This window comes from Daphnia magna, linkage group LG7 (assembly GCF_020631705.1).
Source record: "Daphnia magna isolate NIES linkage group LG7, ASM2063170v1.1, whole genome shotgun sequence".
Classification (NCBI taxonomy): domain Eukaryota; kingdom Metazoa; phylum Arthropoda; class Branchiopoda; order Diplostraca; family Daphniidae; genus Daphnia; species Daphnia magna.
Window position 1 is genome coordinate 79,310 of NC_059188.1, and position 24,597 is coordinate 103,906.

Genomic DNA, 24,597 nt, shown 5'->3' on the forward strand with positions numbered 1-24,597 from the left:
AAACCAGTCCCTGTGCATTAATCATCCAATTTAAGACGATTGGCGGAATTGGTGAACAGCTTGAAAAAGTTTGGAGTGGGTGCGGCTTTTTTTTTGTGAGATGGAGATCTGTGACGAGCCAAATTGACGAGTGGTGGTTAGATGATCATCAGATGTCGTCGTCGAGGTCAAATGATTGAACTTTACACATCGAAATCAATCATTGTTTCCACCACCTAAAGCTCCAGTAAACATAAGGATGAAAACATGTACCACCCAGATGCAACGTAAGGACTTGGCCTGAAAAAACTAATAATAATAGAATCAAAAAATTTGCAATCGTTATAAACAAATGATGAATTTTTGCTGACTTTTATTAGAGAACTATGCTGGTAATGGTCCCAATAATCAAAGAAAATTTGCAGAGGCATTCCATCGTCTAGACAAGTACAAGGATTGCCATCATTTTTCAGGAAGCCTCCACAGAGAGCCGATGCTCATTAGCATTCATCGGTTTAACGACATTCCTTGGTATCTCTCGCCTAATTCAACTCCATTTTCCACCATTTAGAGCTGCCAATGTCGTCCTATTACTTGAGATTTTATCATCGCATCTTTTTAAAATGAAATAGTGAACTGTTTTACCTAATTTTGGTTGAAACGGTTGCGTACAGCTTTCTCCTTTTGATCCAACGTTTTGTAAATCAGACGACAGGCGAACGAAGAATTTGGCGAACTCACCGTCATCTACTTTTGTAAATTAAAAAAGTTATTAAGGCTGCCCTGTGTGCCACTACAAAACGATTCTTACTACTTTTGATAGGATGATCCAGGACTGGAGTTATTCTAAAGAATAAAATAAATTCCGAAATCAATACATGTCAGATGAAGCATCAACACCAAACAAATGACAAACACCTAGGCAATCGGCCAATAACGACGAAAGCTTAGAGCCTTTCGCAGTATTTGGCTTTGTGTCTTTACTACAAGGCCCCACACATCGCTGACATGATGTAAAAGAAACGCAAGCTGGTTTTCGGTCCAGGTCATTTGCAGGTTTGGCCGTCATTTGATCACCAATTGTATTGTTAGTGACCAATCGTTACAATGAATAAAAACCGGCTTCTGGAAAGCACCAACAGCAGAATTTTCATTGCCAAAAAAGAAAAAAAAAATCTGTTTTTTTTTTTTTTTGTGCATAACTCAACGAATTGCAAAGGCGACATTTTCCAGTTTTGGAGGTCAAAGTCTTAGTGTAGACTCTGTGACCAAATAAAATTGAATTTTAATTGGCACCGACTTTTTTTTTTGTTTTTTTTTTTTGTTTTCTAAGGATTGTTTAAGAAAACAAGAATACCGTGGCGAAAAAAAGGGCTCTTATACACTAAACTTCAATACTGGAGTCAAACAAAGGATCTGATAAAAAAAAATCATTGCAACTATTTAACTAAAAAAACAATTTCACCCTACACAATGAGAAGACAGGTAGTTCACAGTTGACAACAGAGTGTTGTCAGTAACAGGATCACATAGACTGGGAACTTGTGAACTGGCTTCCTTTTATTTGTTTAGCATATTCAATTGTTTAACAACTTGTAAAGATTGATCCCTATTCCTAGACATACATCTGCCAGATCAGACTTGAATGTACAGAGATGGACTACTACTTGACTGAATGACCTCTGAAATCTAAAAAAATATTGCTGCAACATACAGTATACAGAAAAGAGATGTGTCAACTACAAATGAAGGTAAAATTAGATCTCTCTAATCGTAATGGCTAAATGGTTTTCATGCTGCAATACGATAAACATTGTCTCACCTTGGAACTTTGAGAAGTAGGCATTACCTAGGGAGCCATGATTCTGCATTTTGATTGTTTCAGCTACACGTGCCTGTAACGAGCACCTTCACCATGATCGTACGACAAAATTAGTCAGGCTGCACAGTCTCCGTGATCCCAACACGTTTCCAACTGAATGCATACACATAATTTATACTTAATGCATCCAAAATAATAAATAATTTTCAATCTATGACAATATACCTTGTTTTGGTTTTCTACAAAAGGCTGAACACCTTGTAAATCAAGTTGACTTTCTAGATCCAATTCCAACATGAAAGCTATTTGGTCTACATCGCCCTTGATTTGAGTGTAAGCCACCTCCCATCGTTGTTTAGGATCTCTGCATTCGCCGCAGGGCACATAATGGCTGCCACAGTTCGCAAAATGCATTTGGGCAAAAATGCAACACTGCAACATCCTGGGACAATGAGATTTTTCAACAGCGTTATAATTCGTGCGATCGTGATCAAGTGTACATGAGCGAAAGCTGCATGCAAATCAAGCCGTGTTTAATGTTTTTTTTCCCCCTCGTATAGCTCGAGTGATTCGGTGATTTTTTGATTTCCTAACTGTGTGAACAGTACAGCAGTAATGGCTAATCTTTTCAGAAACAAACAACTGTCACTGTTACCCATCAGTCTGGTTTACACTGGCTTGATTTTAAATATCGGAATGTTTACATTTAACGTAGTTTATCCGCTTGACGGATATCTGCAAAATAAGCAGATCGTGATGTCGTCCAATTCAATCCAGCAAAGAAATGTTGACGTCTTTACGGCGGAAAATGAGGAACCACCAGAAAATCAAAGACTCAATCAGTGTGTGTCTATGAATCGTGAGCTTCTTAATTATATGGCACCTAACTTGTACAACACTTCTTATCCCGGAGTAGAGAATTATACGCTGTTTGCTGTTGCCCGTTTGGGTTTGCCACCATTGAAACACGTTGAACCGCTGAAGCCGGAATACGGTCCAGTGATTAACGACGTAACATCATTTAATTATCCGATTAGTATTCCACCGTGTCGGAATGTGACGAATGCTGCTAATCGGACAGTGTTTGTAGCTGTCGTATCTGCTCCAGACAATATCGAGAAACGGGGCGTGATCCGCGAAACGTGGCGAGTTCATTTAATGGAAGAGAATAATTTGTTCCTAGGAGGTTTCGCTTTCTTTCTCGGACGAACAGAAAACAATGCGACACAAAGTAAAATAGAAGAAGAAAGCAAGATTCACGAAGACATTATTCAAATAGAAATGTTGGATACTTACAGAAACTTGTCTGTTAAAGTGGCTGGCCTCTTTAATTGGCTTCACAGAAACTGTGCTAAAATCGATTTCGTATTGAAAGTAGACGACGATGTCTACGTCAATGTTCGCAATCTCGTTCATTTCGCCCAATTATCGCCATACGATCATTATTCCAATAAGAGCATCTTTGGTATTCCTGGCTTCTTTTCTCCTAATCGAGGTTAGTATAGTGCAATTTAGGTACATTATTGACAGAAAACTCAAAACGTGCATCTACTAAAGTCGGTAAATGGGGAATATCATACCAAGAATGGCCCTGGAATCAATACCCTCCGTATATAATGGGACCGTCTGTGCTGATACCTGGAGGTACAATCATTCCGCTGTTGGCTGCTTTCCAGACGACACCAATGATCCCATTTGATGATGTTTACTATACTGGAATTTGTACAGAAAAAGCTGGAATTAAAACTCGTTTTTCTATCAGAGACACAGCGTATGTATAGTATGATCAACGTCAAGCCTTCTCATCGTTCATTTTAAGTTTTAAAATTGAACAGGGTTCTTTCAATGCTATGGGGAAAGCCCCACCATGTCCCCGATCCTTGCGGTCTACGTAAATTCCTTTCATGGTTGACGAGGACCGGCAATCAAATGAAAAAGTTACATGTAGTAACCGATCATTACTACCACGACAGGTCCAAGTGCATCGTCCCTGGTGTCAACGGTATCAAGAAAATTATCAGCCACCATGAACCTGTCCATTTTTACTTTAATTAGGCGTTATTAGTTTATGAGCGATCTGTTTTTATAATTTCATGACCGTTAATGCAGATTATACAATGTCAGTATTTTAAAATTCCCCTATTGCTCAAAAGCTACACACTTTGAAAAAAAAAGTGTCAATAAAAAAACTTCCAAATAAAAGCAGAAGAAAATATAAATGCTGTTACCTTGGTTTTGCTGTTTTTTTCTCCTCCCATACCAGGACTGGTTACAAAATTCCTGATATGAGTAGTTGTTGTCAAAGCAAACCAAAAGTTGATTTCAAGAGTTCACTGCAAAACAATCGTACCTTGTTTTCAATGTCAACAGTGTCGCTGAACGAGCAAGCTAATTTCCACCTCTCCCCGAACGTCCGATGTATATATTTGTTGTCAAACAGGTCTGTGTGTACCCCGTACATAAAATGTGATTAGATGTTTTTATTCTTCGACCATACCTTGATTTCATCACCTGCCCTTGAATTGCGATAGAAACTCCTTGTTCATTTCATTTGTCACGGAATGGTAGGGTTATTTTCCGTCGAGTTTCACGTAAATAGCAGCACTCGCATCGCCTAAAAATAATTAAAATGATCTATTAGCTGAAGCGTTTGTTTTTAAAATGGTAAAACCTGTAATGTCGCGATCGCATCGGACGCAGGTGCGTGAAGGTATCGCCGGATAAAGTTAAGATTTTAATAGTTAGGTTACCACATTGTTTGATTTCAAACCATCGAAACCTAAATGCTTGTACGTGACGAATGAAGATTTCAAGACAACTGAAAAATATTCTCGCACTTGCAGATTAAAGCATGAATTCCGAGGATTAGTGAAACTTCGTCTGCTATCGCATTCCACGACTTGATCCCAGATCCTGGACCTAGGATTAAATTTGCTTCAACAACCTAGTTAATATAATTTCATTTTGCTAGAAAATGAAATTTTATTCTTTTTTCATAAAAACAAATTCTTTTGGAGCTTGGTTCACTGGTTTTTTAAATCATGATGACTGGCAAGCTGAAAACAGAGATCATTGTCCAGGTGTGGCCTTGATAGAAAACCAAAAAAGGACACAGTCGACAGCCCACTGTCTCCAAGAAAATGGAATATTTTCCATGTTTTGTTGCACCAGCTGTTTTCGATTTTCTTCTTGTGTGTGTATATTTTCAAGGGCAAGAGAGGAAAAAGCGTTGATCTTTTGCATTGAAAAGAAATATTAGTCCCTGTTTCAGAACTGGTTTTATTCTGTATACGTCCCGGCTAATGACATGATCACTCCTATATATGGATGTCGTAAAGTTATTGCGATTTGGTCAAATACATACCATCACACTGGAGAAAAAATCTGGTTACGTTTAAAAAAAACTCGCCCAACAACTGATAGTCACACACGTGACATTGACTTGGAGTCTTGGACGTCGGCAATGCAGACGAAAGTCAATCACCTCTCCTTTGTTGCAAATAAACAAAAAAGTTATTGAACAAAAAACCAATAAAATTGATTTTATAAAAGCATTTCATCTTTTTTCCCCCATAATCATCAGGATAGAGCAATTTCTAATTGTGTCTAGGAAATAATTGTTGCAATTGCATGAAACTAATTGATAATTGATATGTGGCAACTTTGTTACAAACAATGGAGGAAGAACTGACCATGGTACACCTGAATCGATTTCTCAAATAGAATACATTGGCAGTAAAGCACAAAACATTAAATAAAACTGATATATCTAACAACCATTATATCAACGTAGTGTACTATTGTAAGAGAAAAGGAAACGGTTTCCATATTTTAAAAAAGACAAAAGACAAAGCTTAGATCCTGCAATGGGCCAAAGACCTTTCGTGCCCAACTTTCATATCTGGTTTCAAACTTGGCAAAACGCTGCAACAGGAAAGGAGAGAAGCAGCGCCACTTATTTAATATGCGTCTCCCAATAGACGCATAGGCTACATTTTTTATCAGCAGGTAAGCGTGCACATAAGTGAACGAATACATTCGACAAAATAAAAGGAAAATCATTTGTCATCCATCGACCGATCAATCAGAAGAAAGAAACTCCTAATTAGATAACGATGGCTATTGTCCCTATACTTGAAATAAACTGAGCAAAGACAATCTACAAAAAATCAAAGCAAACGAATGCCTAATAGATTCGACATAATTCCTTTGTTTTCTTTTGTCTTGCTCTTCAAGGCTGTAGTGGTTGATTTTATTTGCTTCCATCACGTGAAAACAGAAATTTATGGATATTCCAGTTAGACATTTCAAAGTAAAAAATCGTGTATTCGGAAGAATTGGCCAAAAAAAACTGTGGCGTTTATGACTAATGGCATATTAGATGTTATCAAGCGCGTTTAATGCGGATGCACAGATACTGGTAATATTGGCGATAAGTTTGACGTCCATTTTGGTCTTCCAGCCGTAAGCGACAACGTCAGATTTACGAAATGTCGAATGATCAAAATTCAGGAAATCTTCTTTCAATTTTTGATCATTGGATTTCGTGTGACTGTCCAAAAATGCTTTGGTCGGTCGAAGGACAGGCATCTCCAAGAATTCAAACAATTTTTCTGTCCCCGTCTCGACGTTGGTGGCAAGATCTTCAAATTTCACCAGGTAATGGCGATTTGGAAATTGAGTTGCAAGTTCTTTAATCAATTCCAAATCTTCAACCAATTCGGTGCAGAGGCGATTAACATCATTACAAGCCGGATTAACTTTACACCAATTTAATCCTTCCCTAGAAGACATTGTGCCTCGAGGGTCACGTACCAAGTGAATAATTTTCCAGTCTTTCGATGAAATATCATTTTTCATCAACGTTATGAGCTCATTGACCCTTAATCGAACAGTTTTGATGAGATTAACGGGTGAATAGGAGCACAAACTACCAACAAATTGTGGATCATGACACAATGAGCGATTATAATGACACTCATCCCAAACTCGTCTATTCCTTCGCATGTCATTAGGAAGGCCACTGAGTCCATTGACGCTACGCAGGAAATCGGCGGAAAATTGGCATTGGAAAATGGATTGAATTAGTGCCGCTTTCGATCCTGGATGATGATCCAAATACAATAAAGGCTCGAATGAATAAAAAACGCCAGGTGCACTTTTAATGATGTCGCCCACAAACGTTGAACCCGATCTCCACGTCGTAACAATCATGATTCGTTTAATGGGTAGCGAATCTGTTGAACTGCTAGGCAATGCTTCTTCTGTACACACGTATGACAGTTAGTAGTATTCATAGAATCAAATGAAAAATAGTAGACCCTAATACAATTTCGCTTTACCTTGAATGAGATTGCTGTTTAACAAGTGCGGTTTGATTAAAACTAAATGAAAAATTATGAATGTGATAAAAAACAGAGCAATGGTGATCTTTTTCACGGACTTCATTTTCGTTTTTCAGAGTGCACTGCAACAACACATGGACACAGGTCTTCGTCTGTCGTGTCTGTCGTTCGACTGCTGACTAGAAAAAATGATCCAAACGAAAAAGTTGTTGCAAAGCAAAAGAGCCAAACCTGCGAACACTGTACGAACAGGTTTTTATCTTTTTGGCTGCGTATAGCGTTAGGACGACGAATTCCCACAGTTAACACTGTAAAATTCCACTAGTAAAACATGACATTTAAACCTATGCTGATGGGTAATAAATTTTGGCAGAAGAACAATGTTTCAGAAGTAAATATGTTCATCAGAATTCTTATGAATAAAATAATTTTCACAAACAAAATGTTGCATTAGTAAATATCACCATAACTAAAATTATTCCCTCTTGATTTATTATGGGGGTCTACAGGACCTATATTATTCCACTCCCTTTTTCCGAGTTGCCACCATTTTCTACTTATATCTTTTAAACGATATTATAGATTCTTATGTGGATAGCTAGTAATTAGCGTCTCGTGGCACTACTAATTACTCCCTAGGTCCTAGGTCACGGCAACTTCATTATTAATGACAATTTTTATTTATGGCACATTTTATTTCTAAAACTGTTTACTTAAGAAAAAACAACATTTTAATTTTACTTATGAGCATTGTTATACTTTTACGTCACTCTTCAATGATCCAATTTTTTGTTTGTTTTCGTTTGGGTTAGAAAATTTGATTTTTTTGTCCCCTGATTTAGTTATTTTAACGAAATTTACAAGAACTTATCAATTATAGCTGTAATACAGCTCAATTAAAGAATATTTAGTTATATCTCAGTTGAAAAATAGAATTTATTCGGATCCATATTTCCCTCCTATTTCACGACAACAAACGATAACTGGACCTTTTCAGTTGTTTGTGTTTTCCATGGGAGGAAGGGGGATATTCACCCTTCCCGCCTATTTCGCAAAAACAACCTTTGAATATTTAAATTTTTCTACATACTTTTTGTAGTTGATTCCCCATTCTTTTTCCGAATTCTATCCCAATGGGATTAAAATTTGAATAATCCGTTGTCAAAAGTATATTTATTTACATCCATATTTAAATAAACGTTTCGCAAGCTAAACGTTTACCGACAAGAAACGTTGCACATAAAAAAAAAATGGACAAAACAAGTAGTTTTAGAAATCATAAACACCTTGCAAGTGCAAGTTGTAGGTGGAGGGACAAAACTGGTTGGCCATAAAAGCAAAAAGACTGGTTTCAGGCACATGAGCACCGTGACCTGAACCGTAAACGTGAACCGAATAGCTTTGATTAAACGTATCCAACTCGTTTTCATCGAAATTTTCGGCATAGAAACGATTTTGTTCAAAATACGTGATGGGATGAAAAGCAGTTTTGTTGTGTAGTCTCACGTTGACATTGTCGTGACACTTGAAATCAAAGGCTGAATCGCTAATCACCCTCGACGGATGATTGCACAGCATCTGGAAAGCTCGACTGAATCCATTCGGTCCAATGACGGACCTCTCGTTCGGTTTATACGATCGCTGCATCCAACGCATGAAGAATTTCAGCAGTTTGTGTCCACGGTCGAATGCCATGAACCCATTCTCGATTGAAGATTCTCCTAAAATAAAAGTATGTCCGGCCGTGTTCCTCAGACATCGCAGTGATCGAAGCACAACCACATCCAAGTCGAGGTAAATGCCGCCATGTTTGTAGAGCAAAGCGACTCGTAAAGCGTCACTAATGTGCTGTAACGCGTATTGGCTATTTTTCATGTTGCCGTTAAAATAAAGAGGTTCTAATGGAGTGTCTACAAGATGTTTGGGTAGACTGTCTCGAATGATGTATACATTGGTGAAAGATTCAAGTATTTCCATAGTTTCACAATGACGCTCAAGACCCTCGCCTCGATCCATTTCAGGCCGTCCAGGTGGCATTTCCTTCGCCATGTAAACATAGACTGTCATGTCTGGATTAGTTCGAGCTGCTGATTCGATGGCGCACGCTTGTCGAGGTCGAAGACATTTTTCACCCGATGTTTCAATAAACATGATCCGTTTCTGCCCACCGCCATCCGATTCGCACAATTCACCAATTTTTCCCGGTGCAAATGCCTCTTTGAAATTGAAATATTTATGGTAGCATCAAAACGTTAAAAGACATGATTAATTTTACTCACCCAATTTGGGGCTGATGGGCTGCTTAAATGTTGAATTTAAGAATAAAAAGACGCCAACCGAGACAAAAAGGGAGAGCGAAACAAATTGCCTAAAATATGGCAAACGCATTTTTCTTCGGTATCGAAAAACAGAATGGCCACACGACAACAAAGAAACTGTCTGTGGAAGGCACAGCGAAGATTGAACCCTTGTCTTTTTCATTGGAGTAGAGAATGAAAAATAAACGTACGTCGTGGATAAAATGTTGCTTGTCCATAACTGCCCCGCCTCTGAAAGACATTTTTCGTTAGCAAAGAACTCGTTTTTTCCAAAAGAAATTTCAATTTCCAGAGCCATCTAACAGTTGACGTAAGAAATCTAGCTCATTTCAGATTGTGTGCTCCTCAAAAAATAGTAAAATAATCTTTTTTTTCATCTTTAAAATATTAATTTGACGAACGTTTCTTGCATCGTACAGAAAAGAATTTAGAATAGAGTTTATTCACTGCATTAATTGATTGTGTTCTGTACAACGATAAAAAGTAAAACGTGACGTCGATTAGTAACAAGTCGACTAGTGATGAAGACGTAATCTATAGATGAGGTACTCGTAGACTTTGAGTTGATAATCCTTGACATAGTGGAATGAGACGGCATAAGGGGAACAGCATTCCATGTCCTTTTCAAACACACAAAAGACAATGTGTTATTATTTCTACAGGTGTTTAACAATAATGTCTGCCATCTATTAAGAGAACACCATGTCCATGGCGCCACACAAAAAAATCCTATAAATTATTCAAGCGTTAAGTATGGGAATCACAAGTTAGCCCATCAGGTTAGATGGATGTTTAAAAGGCATTACACACTGTAGTTCCTGCCATAATTGTTTTTATTTTTACAGGGGTGTAAAATTGTGCTAAAACTCCCAGCCTTATGCACAAGTTCTTGATGAACAGGAAACTAACCTTTTTGAGGGGATAAAATGACCAGTCTCGAAGAAACCAGCTACCCTTAAACTTAAGATGGCCACAAATCATATCTTCCAGCCTCCAGGGCAAGAAACGCTCAATGTTGTCATCATCCCTTGAATCACCTGCTGTCACGTTCAACTTATCCATGCATTTTCCTGGGAACCAAACGAATTGTCATAAGAGGTTAGTCATCTTATTATCAGGTTATTCTTTACCCATATTGAAGTCTTCAAGTCCTTTGGGTCCAGGTTCACACAGGTTGTGATCACTGATGTTAGCCTTAGTAATATTGACCATAGTTCCATTTTGTAAATTAACATCCAGCGTGCTACTTAAATTCTCATTGAAATGAAGCCCGACTTCAACAAATCGACGGACAGCTTCTCGCGATAAAACGTAGCCCGGACCACCCGAATGGAAACCTTGTTTGACTTCTGGGTTTCTGTATTTGAAGCCGAGATGAAGTGGCGCGGATGCGTTGAAAGGTAAAAGCAAATGACGCAAATTTTCAATCACCGCGTACCTATACATTTTTGTATTCATAAAACCGCTGAGTAATTATAGAATTGAAAATGTGGTATATACGTATCATCGTCAGCTTTGTAGAACCAATCAAATTCCTCCAAATGATGACGATAAATGTATTTGACTGCTTCTTGAGTTTTACCCCATAGATTGGCATACGTGTCATTCACTGGTAGAACAATGGCGTCCGGTAGTATAACATCTATTCAAATAAAATTACATTTTTCATTCTTTTAATTTTGAATTTTTATTACAGGCGTTGTTACAAGATAATGTGGGTACCTTGTTTGGAGCTCATGAACAGTAATTTATCACAACGTTTTCCCCAAGTTTCTTTGACCAAACTTGCTCTCGAATGGGTTTTGGGTGAGGTAGCCACCCAACAAAGAATACGATCGCGTCGTTTCAGCAACGTAGGTAAGGCAGTTGTAGTTGTTGTTTTAACGGTCGTTGTTGTTGTTTTAACGGTTGTTGTTGTTGATGTTTTAGTTTCAACATTGGTTTTTAGCTGTTCCAGTTCAGAGGTAGTTTCAGTAGCAAATAATTGGGGATTCACTTGAAATGATACCATTGCCGATAAGTGGGTTGCTACTATGCCCAGCAGAAAGCCTACCAGGAAGCCTTTAGACACTAAGAGAGAGCAGCACATTTTCCTACAAACTTTCAACACGTCGTCAACGGACAGTCTCCTTGGCGACATTTCATCCACAGCCTATGTTAACTTCCGGATCAGCTGTTACGAACCAGCTTATGATAACAATTATATTCGTAGGACCACTCTGTTGAACAACTGCTAGGTAAACCTCGGTCAGCTCTTCAACTAAAGTTTTATAATAAAAATGTTTTTTTGTTTTTGTTTGTTTTGTTTTGTTTTTTGTTTTTTGTTTTTTTCTTTTTAAAGAAGTCCCGCCTTCTTATGTGCACGACAAAGCGAGAACATTGACCGCGATGCTCTTTTCTTGTGCATGGATGCAATAAAAAAAAAAAAAACTGGTTAGAGTCATTCCGGTTTGTGTGCTTCGCCGCCCCAACAACTGGGAAAATCCTTGAAAGCCACAGAAGGGCATGAAAGACGTTGACCACCAAAAGAAACCAGTCGTCGCCCGTCGTTAGATGAAGTGATCCGATTGTCTGGAATTCATAATGAAATCTCCTTGACAAGGCACGACTTTCTCATCTGCTGAGCAGTGGTTTTTATTTATTTATTCATTTATTTCAATTCTTTTACTTGTTTTAAGCCACCAGATGGTTTGTCGAGAGAGAAACTAGTTTAGTTTATCATTTACAAGAAGAAGAACAGTCAAGTGACAGCCAACTCTCGAAAATTTAAGTTTGAAACAATTTTAAAACCAACATGTTTCGTATCAAACAAACGATTTTCGCCATGTCAGCATCGCATCGAAGATTTTTATGGTTAAAAATTTCGGAATCTGTGCGACGTATTCCAGTCATTCCACACTTGACATCCTACATTCGACGCTCGTCCGTTTTCCTATTTTCGTTATACTTAAGTTTTCTTTTCACCGGATTCGTCATCAGCATATGTGAGTTTTCATGGCCATTTTCACTCACCCTTGAAGTAAAAACATTTTTTTTTTTTTATTATAGCTAAGCCAACAGGCATCGTGTATCAAGGGAGGGATAAAGCACCCACATTTCAACCGCAATTGGTTGGTGAACTCTGCGAATCGCAATCTGTAGGTGCAGAAAAACGAATCTTTTTTATTGAGAGTTCAGGGGGGAAATGTCTTCGACCACGTCAAGCTTGCGCCATCGAATCAGCTGCCCGCACCAATCCAGACATGAATATTTACGTGCACATGGCTCTCTATCCTGCACCCGGAAGTCCGGAAGTGGAAGGGGGGTACGGTCTCAATGCGCATTGCCAGATGATGGATATCCTCACCAAACAGTTTCCCAACATAAAAATTGTGCGGGAAGATTTGACGCAACATCTTTTAGGAACTCCGCTAGAGGCGCTTTTGCAAAGTGGCAAACTTGAAAAAAGCAAATTTTCATATCAGCACCTGAGCGATGCTGTGCGGATTGCCATGCTCCATAAATCTGGTGGCATTTATCTCGATCTGGACGTCATAACGTTACGCTCGTTGAACTGTCTGAGAAACACTGCTGGAGAAGTCCGTTCTGCTGAATACAAAGCTGGCATCGAAAATGGAGTTTTGATTTTCGACAAAGGTCACGGATTGCTCAATCATTACATGCGCCTCATGACACAAATTTACGACCCTTCGAGCCGAGAAGGTATCGGACCCAATGGATTGCTGAAAGCTGCTGGCGAATTTTGTGGATTTGGCGTTTGCGAAGGTTGTGATTTCGGTCAGCTTTGGATTTGTCGCGACAATTGGAACATAACTGTTTTATACACGGAAGCGTTTTATCCAATTCCATTTCGAAATCGAATTCGTTTTTACGAACCCACTTTCCCTCTTTCTGAATTGGACAATTTGCAGACGAGTTATCTCGTCCATGTTTACGGAAGTGGACATGGAGCGCAAGTGTCACATTCCAGTTTGTACGGATTCTTAGCCCAGCGCTTTTGCCCTTCTGTTTACACAATCAGCAGTCAATCTCGTGTTTTTAATTTTTGATTCATCAAATTGTTTGACCAAGTGTTGTAGCCCCTTTATATTTCAATAAACTTTTATCAAACATAAAACTATTTTATAATTATGCTGTACACCAAAATCACAGACATAAAAGCTATCGGTGTAAGACAGACCTTGGACACCAGCATCTTTTCTAAAGAAAAAAATGATCAAAATCCCAGAGGAATGTTAGATTCCTTCGTCAAATGCCAAACGTTTGGACAATATTGTCTAGCTAAGCGGGAATACAACGAGTTAGGATGAACTTTTCTTCCCCAGCTGGAAAGATAGACATGAGTGAGGTATGCATGTTCCATTTTCTGGACGTTCAATCCTTCCCATGTTGTTGAATAGAAATGGCCCAGTTCATAATGTCTCACAGGGAAGAAACTGTCAGGATGATAGAGAGTCAGGTTTGAACTAGCCAGACATTGATGCAGGCCAGATTTGAACAGAGGATCATTGACTTGACAAAATAGTTTGAAAGCTTTCCCAAAAGCAGGTGGTCCCAAACTAACACGCGCCTTTGGATTGTACGTTTGCATCAAATAACGAATGAGGAATGATAGGAACGGATGATTTTTATCCATCACCTGTTTAAAATAAAAGAATTCGTTGAACATTTTTGAAAAATTTGTTTCATGTGAATTAATACCATGATTCCATTTTCGATATTGGGATGCTCTTCCAAATACGAGAATCCATTACGTAGACAATGGAGTGAACGGAAAACAATGTTGTCAAAATCCAAATAATAGCCGCCATATTTTTGCAGTAAAAGGAGACGTATGGCATCGCTGACTTGCACGACAGACCAATGACTTGTATGGAAATTGCCAGATTCGATTAGCGGACGGAATGGGCTATTTTCTAGTATGGAAGTGAAATTTTCTCGTATCATTTCAACATTACTAAATTCACTGCCCAACATTTGATTAAAACTGCACGAACGGACGCGCCCTGGTCGTCTGAGTAAATCGTCCCATCCAGGGGGTCCAATTTTTGCTACATTGAGGTAAACTTTAATGTCCATTTGGCTATTTGCACGAGCTGCTGACTCGACACCGCAAGCTTGTCGCGGTGTTAAGCATTCTTCGCCAGTGCTTTCGATGAAATTGATTCGTTCCGTATCACCACTCGCGAACGGTGGACAAAGAGAATCAGGGCCAGGTACTTTGAAAGGTCGAGCTATGGGTTCATTGGCGAAATGAACCGACCAATCAACCGTGGCATTTAGCGATCCCAATCCTAAAAATCAATGTTCAATTGTTTAAAAGAAAATGAGTTCATGATTTAAAAAAATTATACAATTACCATTCCAAATGGCCAATAATATACCACAAAGAAGTCCAACAGCCAAATGAAGTCGCCATTGAGGAACGTGTTTGTTACGATAATGAAGAAACGGTCCATCTTCTATTCTATTTCTGTAGCATTTCATTGTGATTTCCAATTTTTGCGGGAAGCACTCGCACTTTCTTTGAGTTACCTCACAATCACACTTAACTGATTACACGTTGATGACGGAATAGTTAAAAAGTTGATTGCTGGCCGGAACGAAAAAACAGAGTCTCATTGTTTTAAACAACTTGTTGTAATCCAACAAATACTGAAACGACTACTTGCAGCGTTAACAGACTCAAAAACTTTGTATGTTATGGTCGAAACTACGATGTAACGTCTTAGCTGATTGGACGACACATAGACACCGAGTTGCTCATGGAGGTTAAGCTCCTCCTCCACCCATTGTTCCTCTTGGTAACAATCACTTCGTGTTTCGAGATAACCATCAAAGGTCGACAAAGGGTTGAAAGAAAAAGAAAAAACGTTCTTAATGAATTCAGGGTGATGCAAATTGTCAAGTTACAAGTGAATTTCGTCAACACGTTGACTTAGAGTCAGCTGTTCCTGGTTGCCTTTTGGCGAATCTGGAATATTGTGGAAAAACAGCATGGAAACAGTAAAAAATAAAAAAGAACCGAAACTTTTGCTTGTACACGTCAAAACGAATCAACGTGGCCGCCAGTTTCTGGTTTCTTCCAAATGTATTCGAATTATTATCGTTTTAATTTTTTTTCTCGCTGAACTTGTTCTTCTTTTGTCAGGAAACGAAAAAGGAGAGTGAGAGGTAGAGTCACTTTTAAGATGTTTTCTTGTACCCTGTCGACCGCAGCGTTCCTTTCATTTTCGAAGAGAAACGAATGACCTTGTAAAATTGAAGTAGTATGTAAAAGAAGATGAAAAGATTTTAGTTGACAAAGTTCATTTTCTCAGAGAATGCAGAAAGAAACCTGTCTTAGCTATGAAACGAGAAGGTTAATAGAGATGGACGAGCTCTCACAGTCCAATGGAAAGGAAAACGAGGGAAAATATAATCATGCAAATGATGCAGTATGTACTGCATTGCCGCTGTAAATGGAACGTTTTACTTTGGTATCTCCGTTTTAAAACCAGAACAAGGTTTACGGGTACACTAAAATTTCCCAATGAAATAATCTATTAAAAATTATCTGCTGCAGCAAAGGGTCCTTTATAGGTGAATGATGGCGATGGGTGCAAATTAGGTGGATTAGAGATCGGGTAAAAGGACGATCTGTTCGGTCATTTTGGTTTTCGGTGTTGCTCTGCCTGAACGTAGATCTTCCGTTTTTTATTCTTACACACGGGTAAACAAATCGAAACCGGGGCAAGACCAAAAAGGTAATCGAGACTCGGTTCTAAGACCCGGCTTCAGTCAGCGGATTCTACCCAGGAATTTTAGAATTTCTCAAATTTTGCCTAACACATTGCAGTTGTTCACTTTGGGCGATCAACAAGTCACCATTTTTCAAAATGGCGGCAGAGTGCACTAGATCGGCCATTTTTCGGGTAGGTCAAATTGATTTACCCGAATACAGCCAATTGGAGCCGATCCCTTGATGTATAATAATATTTACGTGATCGTCAACACTTTTAGGCAATAGAGCAGTAAAACATCCTACGTTGCACGTTCTCCACAAATGCGAAAATCTCATTTGTGTCCAAGTTGGTCTGCTGCGGCTGCAGCGTCTTATGGAGAAACCAACTTCTTCATGTTAAAAAATAAGTTTTCATAAATATAATTAAGATTTCCCCCCTTTTCTTCCTAGCAGAGGGTACCCTATACATTTTTTCATTTCCCAATTTTTTTTCTAGTCCTAGTTCTATCTGGTTTATTTTTATTTAGCTATTGTTTGTGAATGGTTTGTTGTTCATCCCCTTGTAGCAGACGAATTTCTGGCAGCAAACGAAATTCTTCGGCTAAAAGAGACGAGCAACTTACAAACAAAAATAAAATAAAAATAAAGTAGATAGAACTGGAGCTAGAAAAAAATGTTGGGAAATGAAAAGATGAATAGGGTACCCACTGCTAGGAAGAAAAGGGGGAAATCTAAATTATAGTTATGAAAACTTAATTTTTAACGTGAAGAAGATGGTTTCTCCATAAGACGCTGCAGCCGCAGCAGACCAACTTGGACACAAATGAGATTTTCGCATTTGTGGAAATTGCGCAACGCAGGATGTTTTACTGCTCTATTGGAAGTTTGGAACAGTTTCTTTTTTCGTGTAATTTTCGCTCCATTTTCAGCAAAATAATGCAATATGCCAACTACGCATTTCCAGAAATGGTAAAGGCATTAAGCAAAAGATGTAGCCTATGCCATTCTCTCCTCCATCCGAAACATCTGAAAATGTAGCCTACATAGAGTTCATACCTCTTATGAGTCTTATCTCCACGAACACTGAAAAAAAAAAAAAACCCAACTTGTCTGAAGAGATTTTTAAAACTTAGAAGTAGTAGAGTAAAAGAGTATGGCTATAGTTTTAAACCACAAGTAAGTAGCCTTAATGCAATTTTCTTTTTAGCAGATTTTGATTTCTGAGGTTGTGATACACTTCATGATCAAGATGGCGACTTCTATCTGGATCCCATGTCCTTGACCGCGAATCAGCAAACGACAAGCTGTCTTCAGTACTATTTGTCGGTATTGTAACAAAAAGGTACAAATAAGATTTTAAAAAAAAAAATATCGATCGAGTCAGACAAGATCATTCACCTTGCTTTACCTGTGCCATGCACGTTGTTCAGATACCCGCTGTTGATGACCGTTAGAATTTTATGTAAAACTGGATTACAGAATGACGCCTCCAAAAGATTAGAGGTTCTGGTTTTGCAGCGGAATAATCAAGTAACTTTTAATGAAAAACATGTTTATTGACGTGGCTGCTTTATACATAACACATCGACATGATTCCCTTTTAAGGAAAAGAGGGGCGTTGAACTTGTCCATGAAATTCACCAGGCAGTCAACTGTAAGGGTGACCAGTTCAACTAGAGACCATTTTCAACTTGTGGATGAGCCAGCACAATGTAAGTAGGCCATAATAAAACCTGCCCATTTCATCTAGCGACCGTGGCTATATAAATGGCGAATAAAAATGCGTCTCTCTGAACAGATTACGTGCAACCAGTGACCAGTGTGAATATACTACTCGCAGGGAAGACGACGCAGTGCTATTCAGTTTGATGCTTTCATCAAATAGAATCAATTGATATCGCAAAACGCTTACTAAGACGGATACCAAAAGGCAGTGGTAATGAAGAATCATCGTATAGCAATTACGGTTTGTTCCATCATTGTGTTATTGCTGGCTTACGTCGATGGACAGCGACCTACGGTATATACGAATCAATCCTTAGACGTGCTATGAAGAACGAAACTAATTCAATTTATCTTGAAAAAAAAAGGTGACGAGAACGACAACAACGACTGAAACTAAGACAGACACTTTTTACATATCAACGTATGCGTTATGCGCTTCAGTAACGACGTCAGTGTCAGCTGTGGTCACGAATTGTCGCCGACGTCGTAACTACTGGATCGACGTCCCAGTTTATATCGCGCTGGACGAAGACGTCGACGATCAATTGACTCAATTTTTCCATCCATCCAGCACTTACGAGTACGTATGTATTGCCTAAAGATAAAAATTTCATAGGGATTAATTGGAAATTCGATATGCTTTGTAGGGTGGAACCGACAGTAGGACCTGGATTCAAAAAGGATGATGAAGACGATAGCGGTTGGTTACCTGACGGTTGGCTGGCTCCGTCTCAGCCAATTCAGCCTTCGCTAATGACACCTGTAACCGATGGGGGTTTCACTGAGGAAAGGGCACCCGAACCTGTTGGATTCGCAGTGATTGCGGAGGCAATCAATAATGCACTTATTGCTATTGGACTTGCTGATCCTACCACTTTCGTGACGGAAACAAAGACAAATACCAGAACGACAACAAAGACGACAACGACGAGCACCAAGACGTTCTATTTGTCCGGTTGCAAGCCAAGTCCATTCCCTTTTACTCAGTGCAAATAGAAGAAAGCGCAAAATTATATTTATAACATACAAATTTCATTCACCCGAGTGTTTAATACGTAGCCATCCGTTTCCTTTTGTTTTTGCCACATTATGTCTAGTACGACATGTTTTTTTTAAATATTTATTATGGCGTGAAATGGAATGGGCAAGTCACCCAAATCTCGCATTGTCTTAAATAGTTAACGACGTTAACGTTTTCATTAAAACAGTCTATATTTAACTTAATTCTTCTTTTAGTAATTGTCTTTGGTTTATTGATTTGCTCAACAAGTCGTCGAAAGAAATATAAAATCATAATTCATAGGTTAAGATTCCTTTCATTTCGTATTTTTGGATTCGTCTGCAATGTCGCGTGTGTTAAACCAAATACAATCGCCGACGTGTCAAGTGCTGATTTGCAAGCTTCAAGAAACCGTTTCCCGGTTTACCATAATAGGATAAAAGTGCAGTTAGCTGTCAAAATACATTCAACTTGATTGGACCACATTTTTCTTACGAACACCATCCCACTAAATATTCACACCGTTCGCTAGTTGGGAGACTTCCCCATTTCCACCTGATCTTAACTTGGGGCCAGTTTGGATGTGTAATCTGACTTATAATCTGCCTACATTTTACATTTTGTTATGGGTGCCCAAAATGTCGGGTTGGGTGACCAGTCAGTGACATGCACACGAATACGGTAAGAAACACGTTGATGATTGCTCGAGGCAACAGATAGTTGTACTACACACGTAGACGCCTGAGCACATTTTCCAAGAATAATGATTTAAATGGAAAATAGATGGCATCTGCTGATAGGGGAGAGTGGTGTGAATTGTTGAAACACGGGACAATTTCAAATATTCAACGATACAAAAAGGCTTGCATTACCCTATGCCCCAGTCCCCACGGGTCACCGCCACCGAATGACCAGCAGCCGATCTCAAGTTCGTTGCTTCGCCAGAAAAGAAGCAGACTGTTTCGAATATTTGTGTCACGTAACATTTCAAGAACCGAAACTCAAGAATGCCCACAGCCAATTTCCACAGGTGGTAATGAATATTTAGTCTCGGCCTCTTTATTTGGATTATATCGAAGAATTTCCTAATATAGATGAAAAAGGTACCTACCCTTGCTCAACATTGAACGAGAGGATCAACAGCTAGGGACACACGCACAACAAAAATATGTCCTTTTGAGTGGAGGGCTGCCTTTTTGGCATTTCGTTAGGTAAGCTTGTTTTCTTTGGTTATTATCCACCTGCTTCTTTCAAAACCATCCAAGGTTTTTTTTTTTTCTTTTTTTGGTGGGGACGTTTGAAACTCAATGTTTGTTTATCGGGGAAAAAAAAATCAAGTTTTCCCTTGTTTTCGAGGGCAACGTCTTCTCCTGCTGTTGTCTCGTGGCAGCGACGTTGTACAACGTGCAGGAATTCCCCAATATTCACGATTAAGAAAAAAATAGCTAATTGAAACGGACAATGGACAACCCTTTTTCATCAAATAATAAGTCAGAATAACACAAAAAAAATTTTTCCTTTTCTCTAGTTGCAAACTGATTGGCGGAGGGGGAGCTATGCCAAGCCCTATTTGCTAATCTTCATAGTTTACACAACGGCTTGGAATTACCGCAAGGAAATTATCGTCTGATGGTCTCTAGCATTAAAGAAAATTAATAAAGTCATTGACGATAACATCTATCCCGATGTCGTCGAAACAACCAGTGACTTTGAGGCAACGTGATTAACTATTGCCTCTCGGGGATCATTCTAGTTGTCTAACGTGGTCAAACAGCATTTCATTTTCTTACAACTGGCCTGATAATTTTGGCCTTATATTGCGTTTGATGTAATGATATCTGCCGCGTCCTAACTGTTCCACCATTGGAGAGGAAAAATAAAAAGTCCTCATTAAACTTCAGTTTAAAAAAATATACACTCGCTAGACAGGGACGACTATATAGACGATAAAGCCAATACATAATTATGAGAAAACACCGGGTTTTTTTATTATCTTTTCAGGAATCATTTGAGAAATGATTTAAAAATATAGAAATATTAGTATACTTAAATTGCACCCACAAGTTCCTAAACTCTTTTCAAACTGAATAACATCGTCACCATTTGAAAGTTTTTCATTCATGTCTTTATCTATAAAACAGCCAGAAATATGACTAGGAATTTTGTGATGGTCCTTCAACATTTCCTGTTATAGAAAAGTCGACAATTAAAAACCTGTTTTCCGTTGTCTACCTGGCCGTCAATCAATCAGAAACAATCTCAGAAGTTTGTTGGTTATTTGGAGTACGTCGGAGAATACAAAGACTGTAGAATGAGAAATTAAATTTTTTCTGATTGAAAAAAAAACCTGAACAAAAAATTATGCAAAATTTTAAAAAGTTAACATAAAAAATTTCTATTCTTCCATTAAACTATTTACTGCACGCGGACCAATTTCGTCAAAATGATTCAACAGCAAGATAAAAAATTAATAGTTTTGGGGTAAAATTTCGTCGTCAGATGTCATGGCAGCAGAGATTAACAAAGATAGCTGAAACTGATTCCAGTATTGCCTCATCGAAGGTCTCTAATCACAGTGATACGTGCACGTTGAAAAGGGTGGCAATGGTCAATCGATACAGAGTCTGAAGGAATTGTTAGCTTTGTCCTTATCAAGAATCTGATAAAAGTGGATCTCTCTCTCCAAAGTCCCACCACAAACATCATACGTGCTACAAAATCAATGTAAACAATAAAAGATCCATGAGAAAATGTCTCTGTTTAAATAGAAACATTTGTCATATTAGAATTATATGAATTCATTTTCATTAGAGGCATACAAAGAAGCTGTCATACGGGCAGGAAATTAGGCCATATATGAAACTGAACCCATGGACGGACGCCTCGTGTGAAGCAGACGATTGTAGGTCTATATCGATATCTCATTTGTATCGATTTACAGAATGGAAACTGGGGGAAAACCTAACTTGCCTACGCCTTTCATCGCGTTCCTGTACAAGATATGTATGTTATATACGTACATATCACGTTATTATGATCCGGTAATACATATGTCAATACGTATAGATATATAGCCTATATAAATGGGCTGTCATGCTGACATCCTTTAGTTGTTGGTTTGTTGAACCTTCGGCAAGACTTGTTTGTACGATCTTAATTTCTTTGTCTAATTCAGGTAATAATATCCAATCAGCCAGGATGAAGAACGTCGTAGGATATTTAGCCTTGTTTGTGTTCATTGGCCTCGCTAATGGCCAGGAAGTCATCACTGTCACAAACGGTGAGACTGACGGACGTTGGGGACCATTGGAAACGTGTCCATCAGGTTCCAGAGCCATTTCCTACCAAACTCAGAATGAAATTGATGCTCCGGTCGTTGATGATTCAGCTATGAATACTCTCGTTCTCTTCTGCGACGATCCCCTGCAAACTAATTTAACTTCCGCTCCCGGATAGTAAGTCCATTTAATCTCGAGAAAGAAAATAATAATACAGTCTGATTTATTGGCATGCCTCAGTACAGGAAATTGGCAAAATGTTCAGACCTGCCCGTTCGGTGCTTACATGAAAAGCTTCCAATTGCTAGTCAGTCCAGCGGGCAACACGACAGACAACACGGCCGTCAACAACATTCGTTTCATGTGTTCTAATGATCGTGACATCAGCGGAATCGGTAACAGAGAAGGATATTGGGGCGAATACAGCGCCGAATGTCCAGAAGGCATTTGCGGACTTGAGACCCGCGTCCGTCCCGATGGTGGACTTTTGGTTGACAACACTGCCCTCAACGATGTCCGTTTCACTTGCTGCGCTGCGGCCGAGTTCTAGAATTTACAAGTTTACATATATCTTTGTCATCTGTATAAGAGGCTCTGCGAATGTGAATTGATTCTGGCCTATTTCGATACGTCTGTAGTACAGAGGAAGAATTCTTCTAATAAGCATATTACACAAAAATTTTATCATTTTAAATAATACACGAAATTACTAAGTCAATTAAAAGATGTATTGATGATAATTAAGTATATACAATTTTCCAAAACAATGAAAATAGAAACAACACTTTTTGTGCAGACGTAAATTGGCGAAAAATGTCATCTCACCGATCCCACCACCCTGATAATACGAAAACATGGCTACCTTTCCAATTTGAGGTCGCACCCAGCGACCCCTATGAAAGCAAACAAAAAATCATGATTCAAATACAAAGAAATGTTCAAAACTTGGGGAGAGAGCCTCTAATTCCCGTTTTCATGTTTAAGGTAAACTATTTTTTATTTTTTCATCATTTTGAATCTTATTTCAAAACTTGGCATCCCCTGTGCTATGCAGTATGGACTATGGAGTATGGACTGGAGCTACGTGCAGTACGCCATTTTTTAGAGGGCAGTAACGCTTGATATTCTTTCGTATGTGATATTTTATTTAACTGTAGATGCGTCTACGTAGTCCGAGTAGCCAAAAGTGGATATTCAGGAAGTGAACTGGACAGATCGAGGGTACCAAAGGTGAATGTATATTAGCCAATAATGAACCATCAAACCATGCAGTCATGTAAAAACAACCAATTTATTATCTCGATTTCCGTGTTAACCTAATTTGGAACGCCAATATGTGACAAAGTAGCAGCACCATACCAACAGTCCAGCAGGGAAACTGTATAACATTATAGGTGGGCAATGCTTATCAGATAAAACCATGTATGTTTTTCACTCTTCCTCTTACGACGTCAGCATGAATCATTGTGTAACAGCATTCGAAACTGGACGTTTAATGTGCGGTGTTTCGATGCTAGTTGATCAATTGACGTTCACGTTCTCGTTCAATTAACAAGTATCAATTAAAGATGGTGGCTCAGCGCTCGGTAGCATTTCTTGTCAGCTTTTTAATGTTGAGCCTGGTGCTCAGGTCAAGGAGTTGTGAAGCTTTGAAAATCATTTCAGTTACCAATGGAGGAACAGAAGGCAGTTGGGGGTTGCTGGAAATTTGCCCCGAAGGTTCACGAGCTATCGGCTATCAAACGCAAAACGATCTCCTAGACGTTATACTTTACGACAAAACAGCCATGAATTCCATCCGTTTATTTTGCAATGACACTGAAGGCACCAGTATCACTTCAACACTTGGACAGTATGTTATAATTCTTGGCCAATATTTTCCCTTAAAACGGTTATTCTTTTTATCTTTGTTGTTCTAGTACGGGAACTTGGGAATTGAGACAAAATTGTCCTCCAGGTGAAGCCTTGTCTTCATTCCGTTTGAGAGTGGAGCCTTACGACCCGGAATTATCCGACAACACGTCAGTCAACAGCATCCAATTCAATTGCACAGATGGAACTTTATTGAATTTCAATGGCAATGCGGCTGGTATTTGGGGCGATTTCAGTGCCGACCAATGCGATGTAACGGGCATATGTGGACTGGAAACTCGTGTTATGCCTTTGGGGACTTTGTCTGATAACACCGCTCTTAATAACGTGGGTTTTATTTGCTGTTGATTCTTTCAGTATTAACAAAAAGTGAATGAAAACCAAAGTATATTTACAAGTTTTCGACGTTCTTCTCTAAAAAATAAAAATTAACGGCAGCTTACTAAAGTTACATATCAATCAGATTGACATCGCATGACTTGGCAATTGTGATAAAAATGTCACTGATGTTAGATAAAATGGCGTTTATCAGAC

General features: G+C 38.8%; 10 protein-coding genes and 2 long non-coding RNA genes across 17 annotated transcripts; 8 read left to right on the plus strand and 4 right to left on the minus strand.

Annotated features, from left to right (window-relative positions):
• The first annotated feature begins 562 nt into the window (after positions 1 to 562).
• Positions 563 to 2,015, plus strand: LOC123474742. The gene is made up of 3 exons (XR_006649736.1): positions 563 to 734; positions 803 to 1,730; positions 1,819 to 2,015. It is a non-coding gene; the product is annotated as an uncharacterized LOC123474742 (long non-coding RNA).
• Positions 2,016 to 2,242: 227 nt separating this feature from the next.
• LOC116933809 (lactosylceramide 1,3-N-acetyl-beta-D-glucosaminyltransferase A) lies at positions 2,243 to 4,292 on the plus strand. 2 transcript variants are annotated; one of them, XM_045177249.1, is made up of 3 exons: positions 2,243 to 3,296; positions 3,386 to 3,572; positions 3,637 to 4,292. In XM_045177249.1, exons 1-3 carry the CDS (start codon positions 2,417 to 2,419, stop codon positions 3,854 to 3,856), a joined length of 1,287 nt encoding a protein of 428 aa, XP_045033184.1. In that variant the 5' UTR covers positions 2,243 to 2,416; the 3' UTR covers positions 3,857 to 4,292. The 2 variants fall into 2 exon arrangements, with proteins under 2 accessions (XP_045033184.1, XP_032797396.2); XM_032941505.2 differs by having other exon boundaries at positions 2,247 to 3,296; positions 3,359 to 3,572.
• A 1,814-nt stretch (positions 4,293 to 6,106) lies between these two features.
• LOC116933811 (carbohydrate sulfotransferase 5) lies at positions 6,107 to 7,334 on the minus strand. Its single transcript, XM_032941507.2, has 2 exons — positions 7,144 to 7,334; positions 6,107 to 7,065 (listed from the first exon to the last, which is right to left on the minus strand). The coding sequence occupies exons 1-2, from the start codon at positions 7,247 to 7,249 to the stop codon at positions 6,179 to 6,181; spliced, it is 993 nt and encodes a 330-aa protein (XP_032797398.2). The 5' UTR covers positions 7,250 to 7,334; the 3' UTR covers positions 6,107 to 6,178.
• Positions 7,335 to 8,300: 966 nt separating this feature from the next.
• Positions 8,301 to 9,694, minus strand: LOC116927014 (lactosylceramide 4-alpha-galactosyltransferase). Its single transcript, XM_032933936.2, has 2 exons — positions 9,426 to 9,694; positions 8,301 to 9,362 (listed from the first exon to the last, which is right to left on the minus strand). The coding sequence occupies exons 1-2, from the start codon at positions 9,625 to 9,627 to the stop codon at positions 8,416 to 8,418; spliced, it is 1,149 nt and encodes a 382-aa protein (XP_032789827.2). The 5' UTR covers positions 9,628 to 9,694; the 3' UTR covers positions 8,301 to 8,415.
• A 193-nt stretch (positions 9,695 to 9,887) lies between these two features.
• On the minus strand, positions 9,888 to 11,604 carry LOC116927017 (glycoprotein-N-acetylgalactosamine 3-beta-galactosyltransferase 1). 2 transcript variants are annotated; one of them, XM_032933942.2, is made up of 5 exons: positions 11,187 to 11,604; positions 10,965 to 11,106; positions 10,595 to 10,902; positions 10,374 to 10,534; positions 9,888 to 10,084 (listed from the first exon to the last, which is right to left on the minus strand). In XM_032933942.2, the coding sequence occupies exons 1-5, from the start codon at positions 11,602 to 11,604 to the stop codon at positions 9,980 to 9,982; spliced, it is 1,134 nt and encodes a 377-aa protein (XP_032789833.2). In that variant the 3' UTR covers positions 9,888 to 9,979. The 2 variants fall into 2 exon arrangements, with proteins under 2 accessions (XP_032789833.2, XP_032789832.2); XM_032933941.2 differs by having other exon boundaries at positions 9,888 to 10,534.
• On the plus strand, positions 11,557 to 13,581 carry LOC116927015 (lactosylceramide 4-alpha-galactosyltransferase). 3 transcript variants are annotated; one of them, XM_045177250.1, is made up of 4 exons: positions 11,557 to 11,701; positions 11,806 to 12,066; positions 12,143 to 12,448; positions 12,513 to 13,581. In XM_045177250.1, exons 3-4 carry the CDS (start codon positions 12,259 to 12,261, stop codon positions 13,511 to 13,513), a joined length of 1,191 nt encoding a protein of 396 aa, XP_045033185.1. In that variant the 5' UTR covers positions 11,557 to 11,701; positions 11,806 to 12,066; positions 12,143 to 12,258; the 3' UTR covers positions 13,514 to 13,581. The 3 variants fall into 3 exon arrangements, with proteins under 3 accessions (XP_045033185.1, XP_032789828.2, XP_032789829.2); XM_032933937.2 differs by having other exon boundaries at positions 11,806 to 12,448; XM_032933938.2 differs by having other exon boundaries at positions 11,560 to 11,701; positions 11,809 to 12,448.
• On the minus strand, positions 13,536 to 15,104 carry LOC116927016 (alpha-1,4-N-acetylglucosaminyltransferase). The gene is made up of 3 exons (XM_032933940.2): positions 14,825 to 15,104; positions 14,166 to 14,758; positions 13,536 to 14,103 (listed from the first exon to the last, which is right to left on the minus strand). The coding sequence occupies exons 1-3, from the start codon at positions 14,949 to 14,951 to the stop codon at positions 13,681 to 13,683; spliced, it is 1,143 nt and encodes a 380-aa protein (XP_032789831.2). The 5' UTR covers positions 14,952 to 15,104; the 3' UTR covers positions 13,536 to 13,680.
• A 2,302-nt stretch (positions 15,105 to 17,406) lies between these two features.
• On the plus strand, positions 17,407 to 19,215 carry LOC116927019. The gene is made up of 6 exons (XM_032933944.2): positions 17,407 to 17,530; positions 17,619 to 17,718; positions 17,794 to 17,900; positions 17,987 to 18,208; positions 18,279 to 18,493; positions 18,561 to 19,215. Exons 4-6 carry the CDS (start codon positions 18,128 to 18,130, stop codon positions 18,907 to 18,909), a joined length of 645 nt encoding a protein of 214 aa, XP_032789835.1. The 5' UTR covers positions 17,407 to 17,530; positions 17,619 to 17,718; positions 17,794 to 17,900; positions 17,987 to 18,127; the 3' UTR covers positions 18,910 to 19,215.
• Positions 19,216 to 19,743: 528 nt separating this feature from the next.
• Positions 19,744 to 20,560, plus strand: LOC116936117. The gene is made up of 3 exons (XR_004401580.2): positions 19,744 to 19,943; positions 20,008 to 20,124; positions 20,442 to 20,560. It is a non-coding gene; the product is annotated as an uncharacterized LOC116936117 (long non-coding RNA).
• A 1,449-nt stretch (positions 20,561 to 22,009) lies between these two features.
• Positions 22,010 to 22,909, plus strand: LOC116927018 (vitelline membrane outer layer protein 1 homolog). Its single transcript, XM_032933943.2, has 2 exons — positions 22,010 to 22,368; positions 22,432 to 22,909. Exons 1-2 carry the CDS (start codon positions 22,112 to 22,114, stop codon positions 22,739 to 22,741), a joined length of 567 nt encoding a protein of 188 aa, XP_032789834.2. The 5' UTR covers positions 22,010 to 22,111; the 3' UTR covers positions 22,742 to 22,909.
• A 95-nt stretch (positions 22,910 to 23,004) lies between these two features.
• On the plus strand, positions 23,005 to 23,743 carry LOC116927021. 2 transcript variants are annotated; one of them, XM_032933948.2, is made up of 5 exons: positions 23,005 to 23,175; positions 23,246 to 23,280; positions 23,349 to 23,421; positions 23,540 to 23,585; positions 23,647 to 23,735. In XM_032933948.2, exons 1-5 carry the CDS (start codon positions 23,005 to 23,007, stop codon positions 23,649 to 23,651), a joined length of 330 nt encoding a protein of 109 aa, XP_032789839.1. In that variant the 3' UTR covers positions 23,652 to 23,735. The 2 variants fall into 2 exon arrangements, with proteins under 2 accessions (XP_032789839.1, XP_032789837.1); XM_032933946.2 differs by having other exon boundaries at positions 23,540 to 23,743.
• LOC116927020 (vitelline membrane outer layer protein 1 homolog) lies at positions 23,651 to 24,505 on the plus strand. Its single transcript, XM_032933945.2, has 2 exons — positions 23,651 to 24,043; positions 24,111 to 24,505. Exons 1-2 carry the CDS (start codon positions 23,760 to 23,762, stop codon positions 24,409 to 24,411), a joined length of 585 nt encoding a protein of 194 aa, XP_032789836.2. The 5' UTR covers positions 23,651 to 23,759; the 3' UTR covers positions 24,412 to 24,505.
• The last annotated feature ends 92 nt before the right edge of the window (positions 24,506 to 24,597 follow it).

What these genes read in the sequence shown, in the direction of transcription:
- LOC116933811 (XM_032941507.2), bottom strand. Translation starts at nt 7,249, where the DNA reads ATGAAGTCCGTGAAAAAGATCACCATTGCTCTGTTTTTTATCACATTC. An exon ending in AAACAGCAATCTCATTCAAG is followed by an intron (nt 7,066 to 7,143) that starts GTAAAGCGAAAT and finishes ACGTGTGTACAG; the next exon opens with AAGAAGCATTGCCTAGCAGT.
- LOC116933809 (XM_032941505.2), top strand. Translation starts at nt 2,417, where the DNA reads ATGGCTAATCTTTTCAGAAACAAACAACTGTCACTGTTACCCATCAGT. An exon ending in CTTCTTTTCTCCTAATCGAG is followed by an intron (nt 3,297 to 3,358) that starts GTTAGTATAGTG and finishes CATCTACTAAAG; the next exon opens with TCGGTAAATGGGGAATATCA. An exon ending in TTTTCTATCAGAGACACAGC is followed by an intron (nt 3,573 to 3,636) that starts GTATGTATAGTA and finishes AAAATTGAACAG; the next exon opens with GGTTCTTTCAATGCTATGGG.
- LOC116927019 (XM_032933944.2), top strand. Translation starts at nt 18,128, where the DNA reads ATGAAGAATCATCGTATAGCAATTACGGTTTGTTCCATCATTGTGTTA. An exon ending in TCGATGGACAGCGACCTACG is followed by an intron (nt 18,209 to 18,278) that starts GTATATACGAAT and finishes TGAAAAAAAAAG; the next exon opens with GTGACGAGAACGACAACAAC. An exon ending in CATCCATCCAGCACTTACGA is followed by an intron (nt 18,494 to 18,560) that starts GTACGTATGTAT and finishes TATGCTTTGTAG; the next exon opens with GGTGGAACCGACAGTAGGAC.
- LOC116927014 (XM_032933936.2), bottom strand. Translation starts at nt 9,627, where the DNA reads ATGAAAAAGACAAGGGTTCAATCTTCGCTGTGCCTTCCACAGACAGTT. An exon ending in GCCCATCAGCCCCAAATTGG is followed by an intron (nt 9,363 to 9,425) that starts GTGAGTAAAATT and finishes TCAATTTCAAAG; the next exon opens with AGGCATTTGCACCGGGAAAA.
- LOC116927021 (XM_032933946.2), top strand. Translation starts at nt 23,005, where the DNA reads ATGTCATCTCACCGATCCCACCACCCTGATAATACGAAAACATGGCTA. An exon ending in TTCCCGTTTTCATGTTTAAG is followed by an intron (nt 23,176 to 23,245) that starts GTAAACTATTTT and finishes TGTGCTATGCAG; the next exon opens with TATGGACTATGGAGTATGGA. An exon ending in ATGGACTGGAGCTACGTGCA is followed by an intron (nt 23,281 to 23,348) that starts GTACGCCATTTT and finishes ATTTAACTGTAG; the next exon opens with ATGCGTCTACGTAGTCCGAG.
- LOC116927017 (XM_032933941.2), bottom strand. Translation starts at nt 11,604, where the DNA reads ATGTCGCCAAGGAGACTGTCCGTTGACGACGTGTTGAAAGTTTGTAGG. An exon ending in GTTCATGAGCTCCAAACAAG is followed by an intron (nt 11,107 to 11,186) that starts GTACCCACATTA and finishes TTATTTGAATAG; the next exon opens with ATGTTATACTACCGGACGCC. An exon ending in TACAAAGCTGACGATGATAC is followed by an intron (nt 10,903 to 10,964) that starts GTATATACCACA and finishes AAAAATGTATAG; the next exon opens with GTACGCGGTGATTGAAAATT.
- LOC116927018 (XM_032933943.2), top strand. Translation starts at nt 22,112, where the DNA reads ATGAAGAACGTCGTAGGATATTTAGCCTTGTTTGTGTTCATTGGCCTC. An exon ending in TTAACTTCCGCTCCCGGATA is followed by an intron (nt 22,369 to 22,431) that starts GTAAGTCCATTT and finishes GGCATGCCTCAG; the next exon opens with TACAGGAAATTGGCAAAATG.
- LOC116927020 (XM_032933945.2), top strand. Translation starts at nt 23,760, where the DNA reads ATGGTGGCTCAGCGCTCGGTAGCATTTCTTGTCAGCTTTTTAATGTTG. An exon ending in ATCACTTCAACACTTGGACA is followed by an intron (nt 24,044 to 24,110) that starts GTATGTTATAAT and finishes TTGTTGTTCTAG; the next exon opens with TACGGGAACTTGGGAATTGA.
- LOC116927016 (XM_032933940.2), bottom strand. Translation starts at nt 14,951, where the DNA reads ATGAAATGCTACAGAAATAGAATAGAAGATGGACCGTTTCTTCATTAT. An exon ending in ATTATTGGCCATTTGGAATG is followed by an intron (nt 14,759 to 14,824) that starts GTAATTGTATAA and finishes ATTGATTTTTAG; the next exon opens with GATTGGGATCGCTAAATGCC. An exon ending in ATATCGAAAATGGAATCATG is followed by an intron (nt 14,104 to 14,165) that starts GTATTAATTCAC and finishes TATTTTAAACAG; the next exon opens with GTGATGGATAAAAATCATCC.
- LOC116927015 (XM_032933937.2), top strand. Translation starts at nt 12,259, where the DNA reads ATGTTTCGTATCAAACAAACGATTTTCGCCATGTCAGCATCGCATCGA. An exon ending in CGGATTCGTCATCAGCATAT is followed by an intron (nt 12,449 to 12,512) that starts GTGAGTTTTCAT and finishes TTTTTATTATAG; the next exon opens with CTAAGCCAACAGGCATCGTG.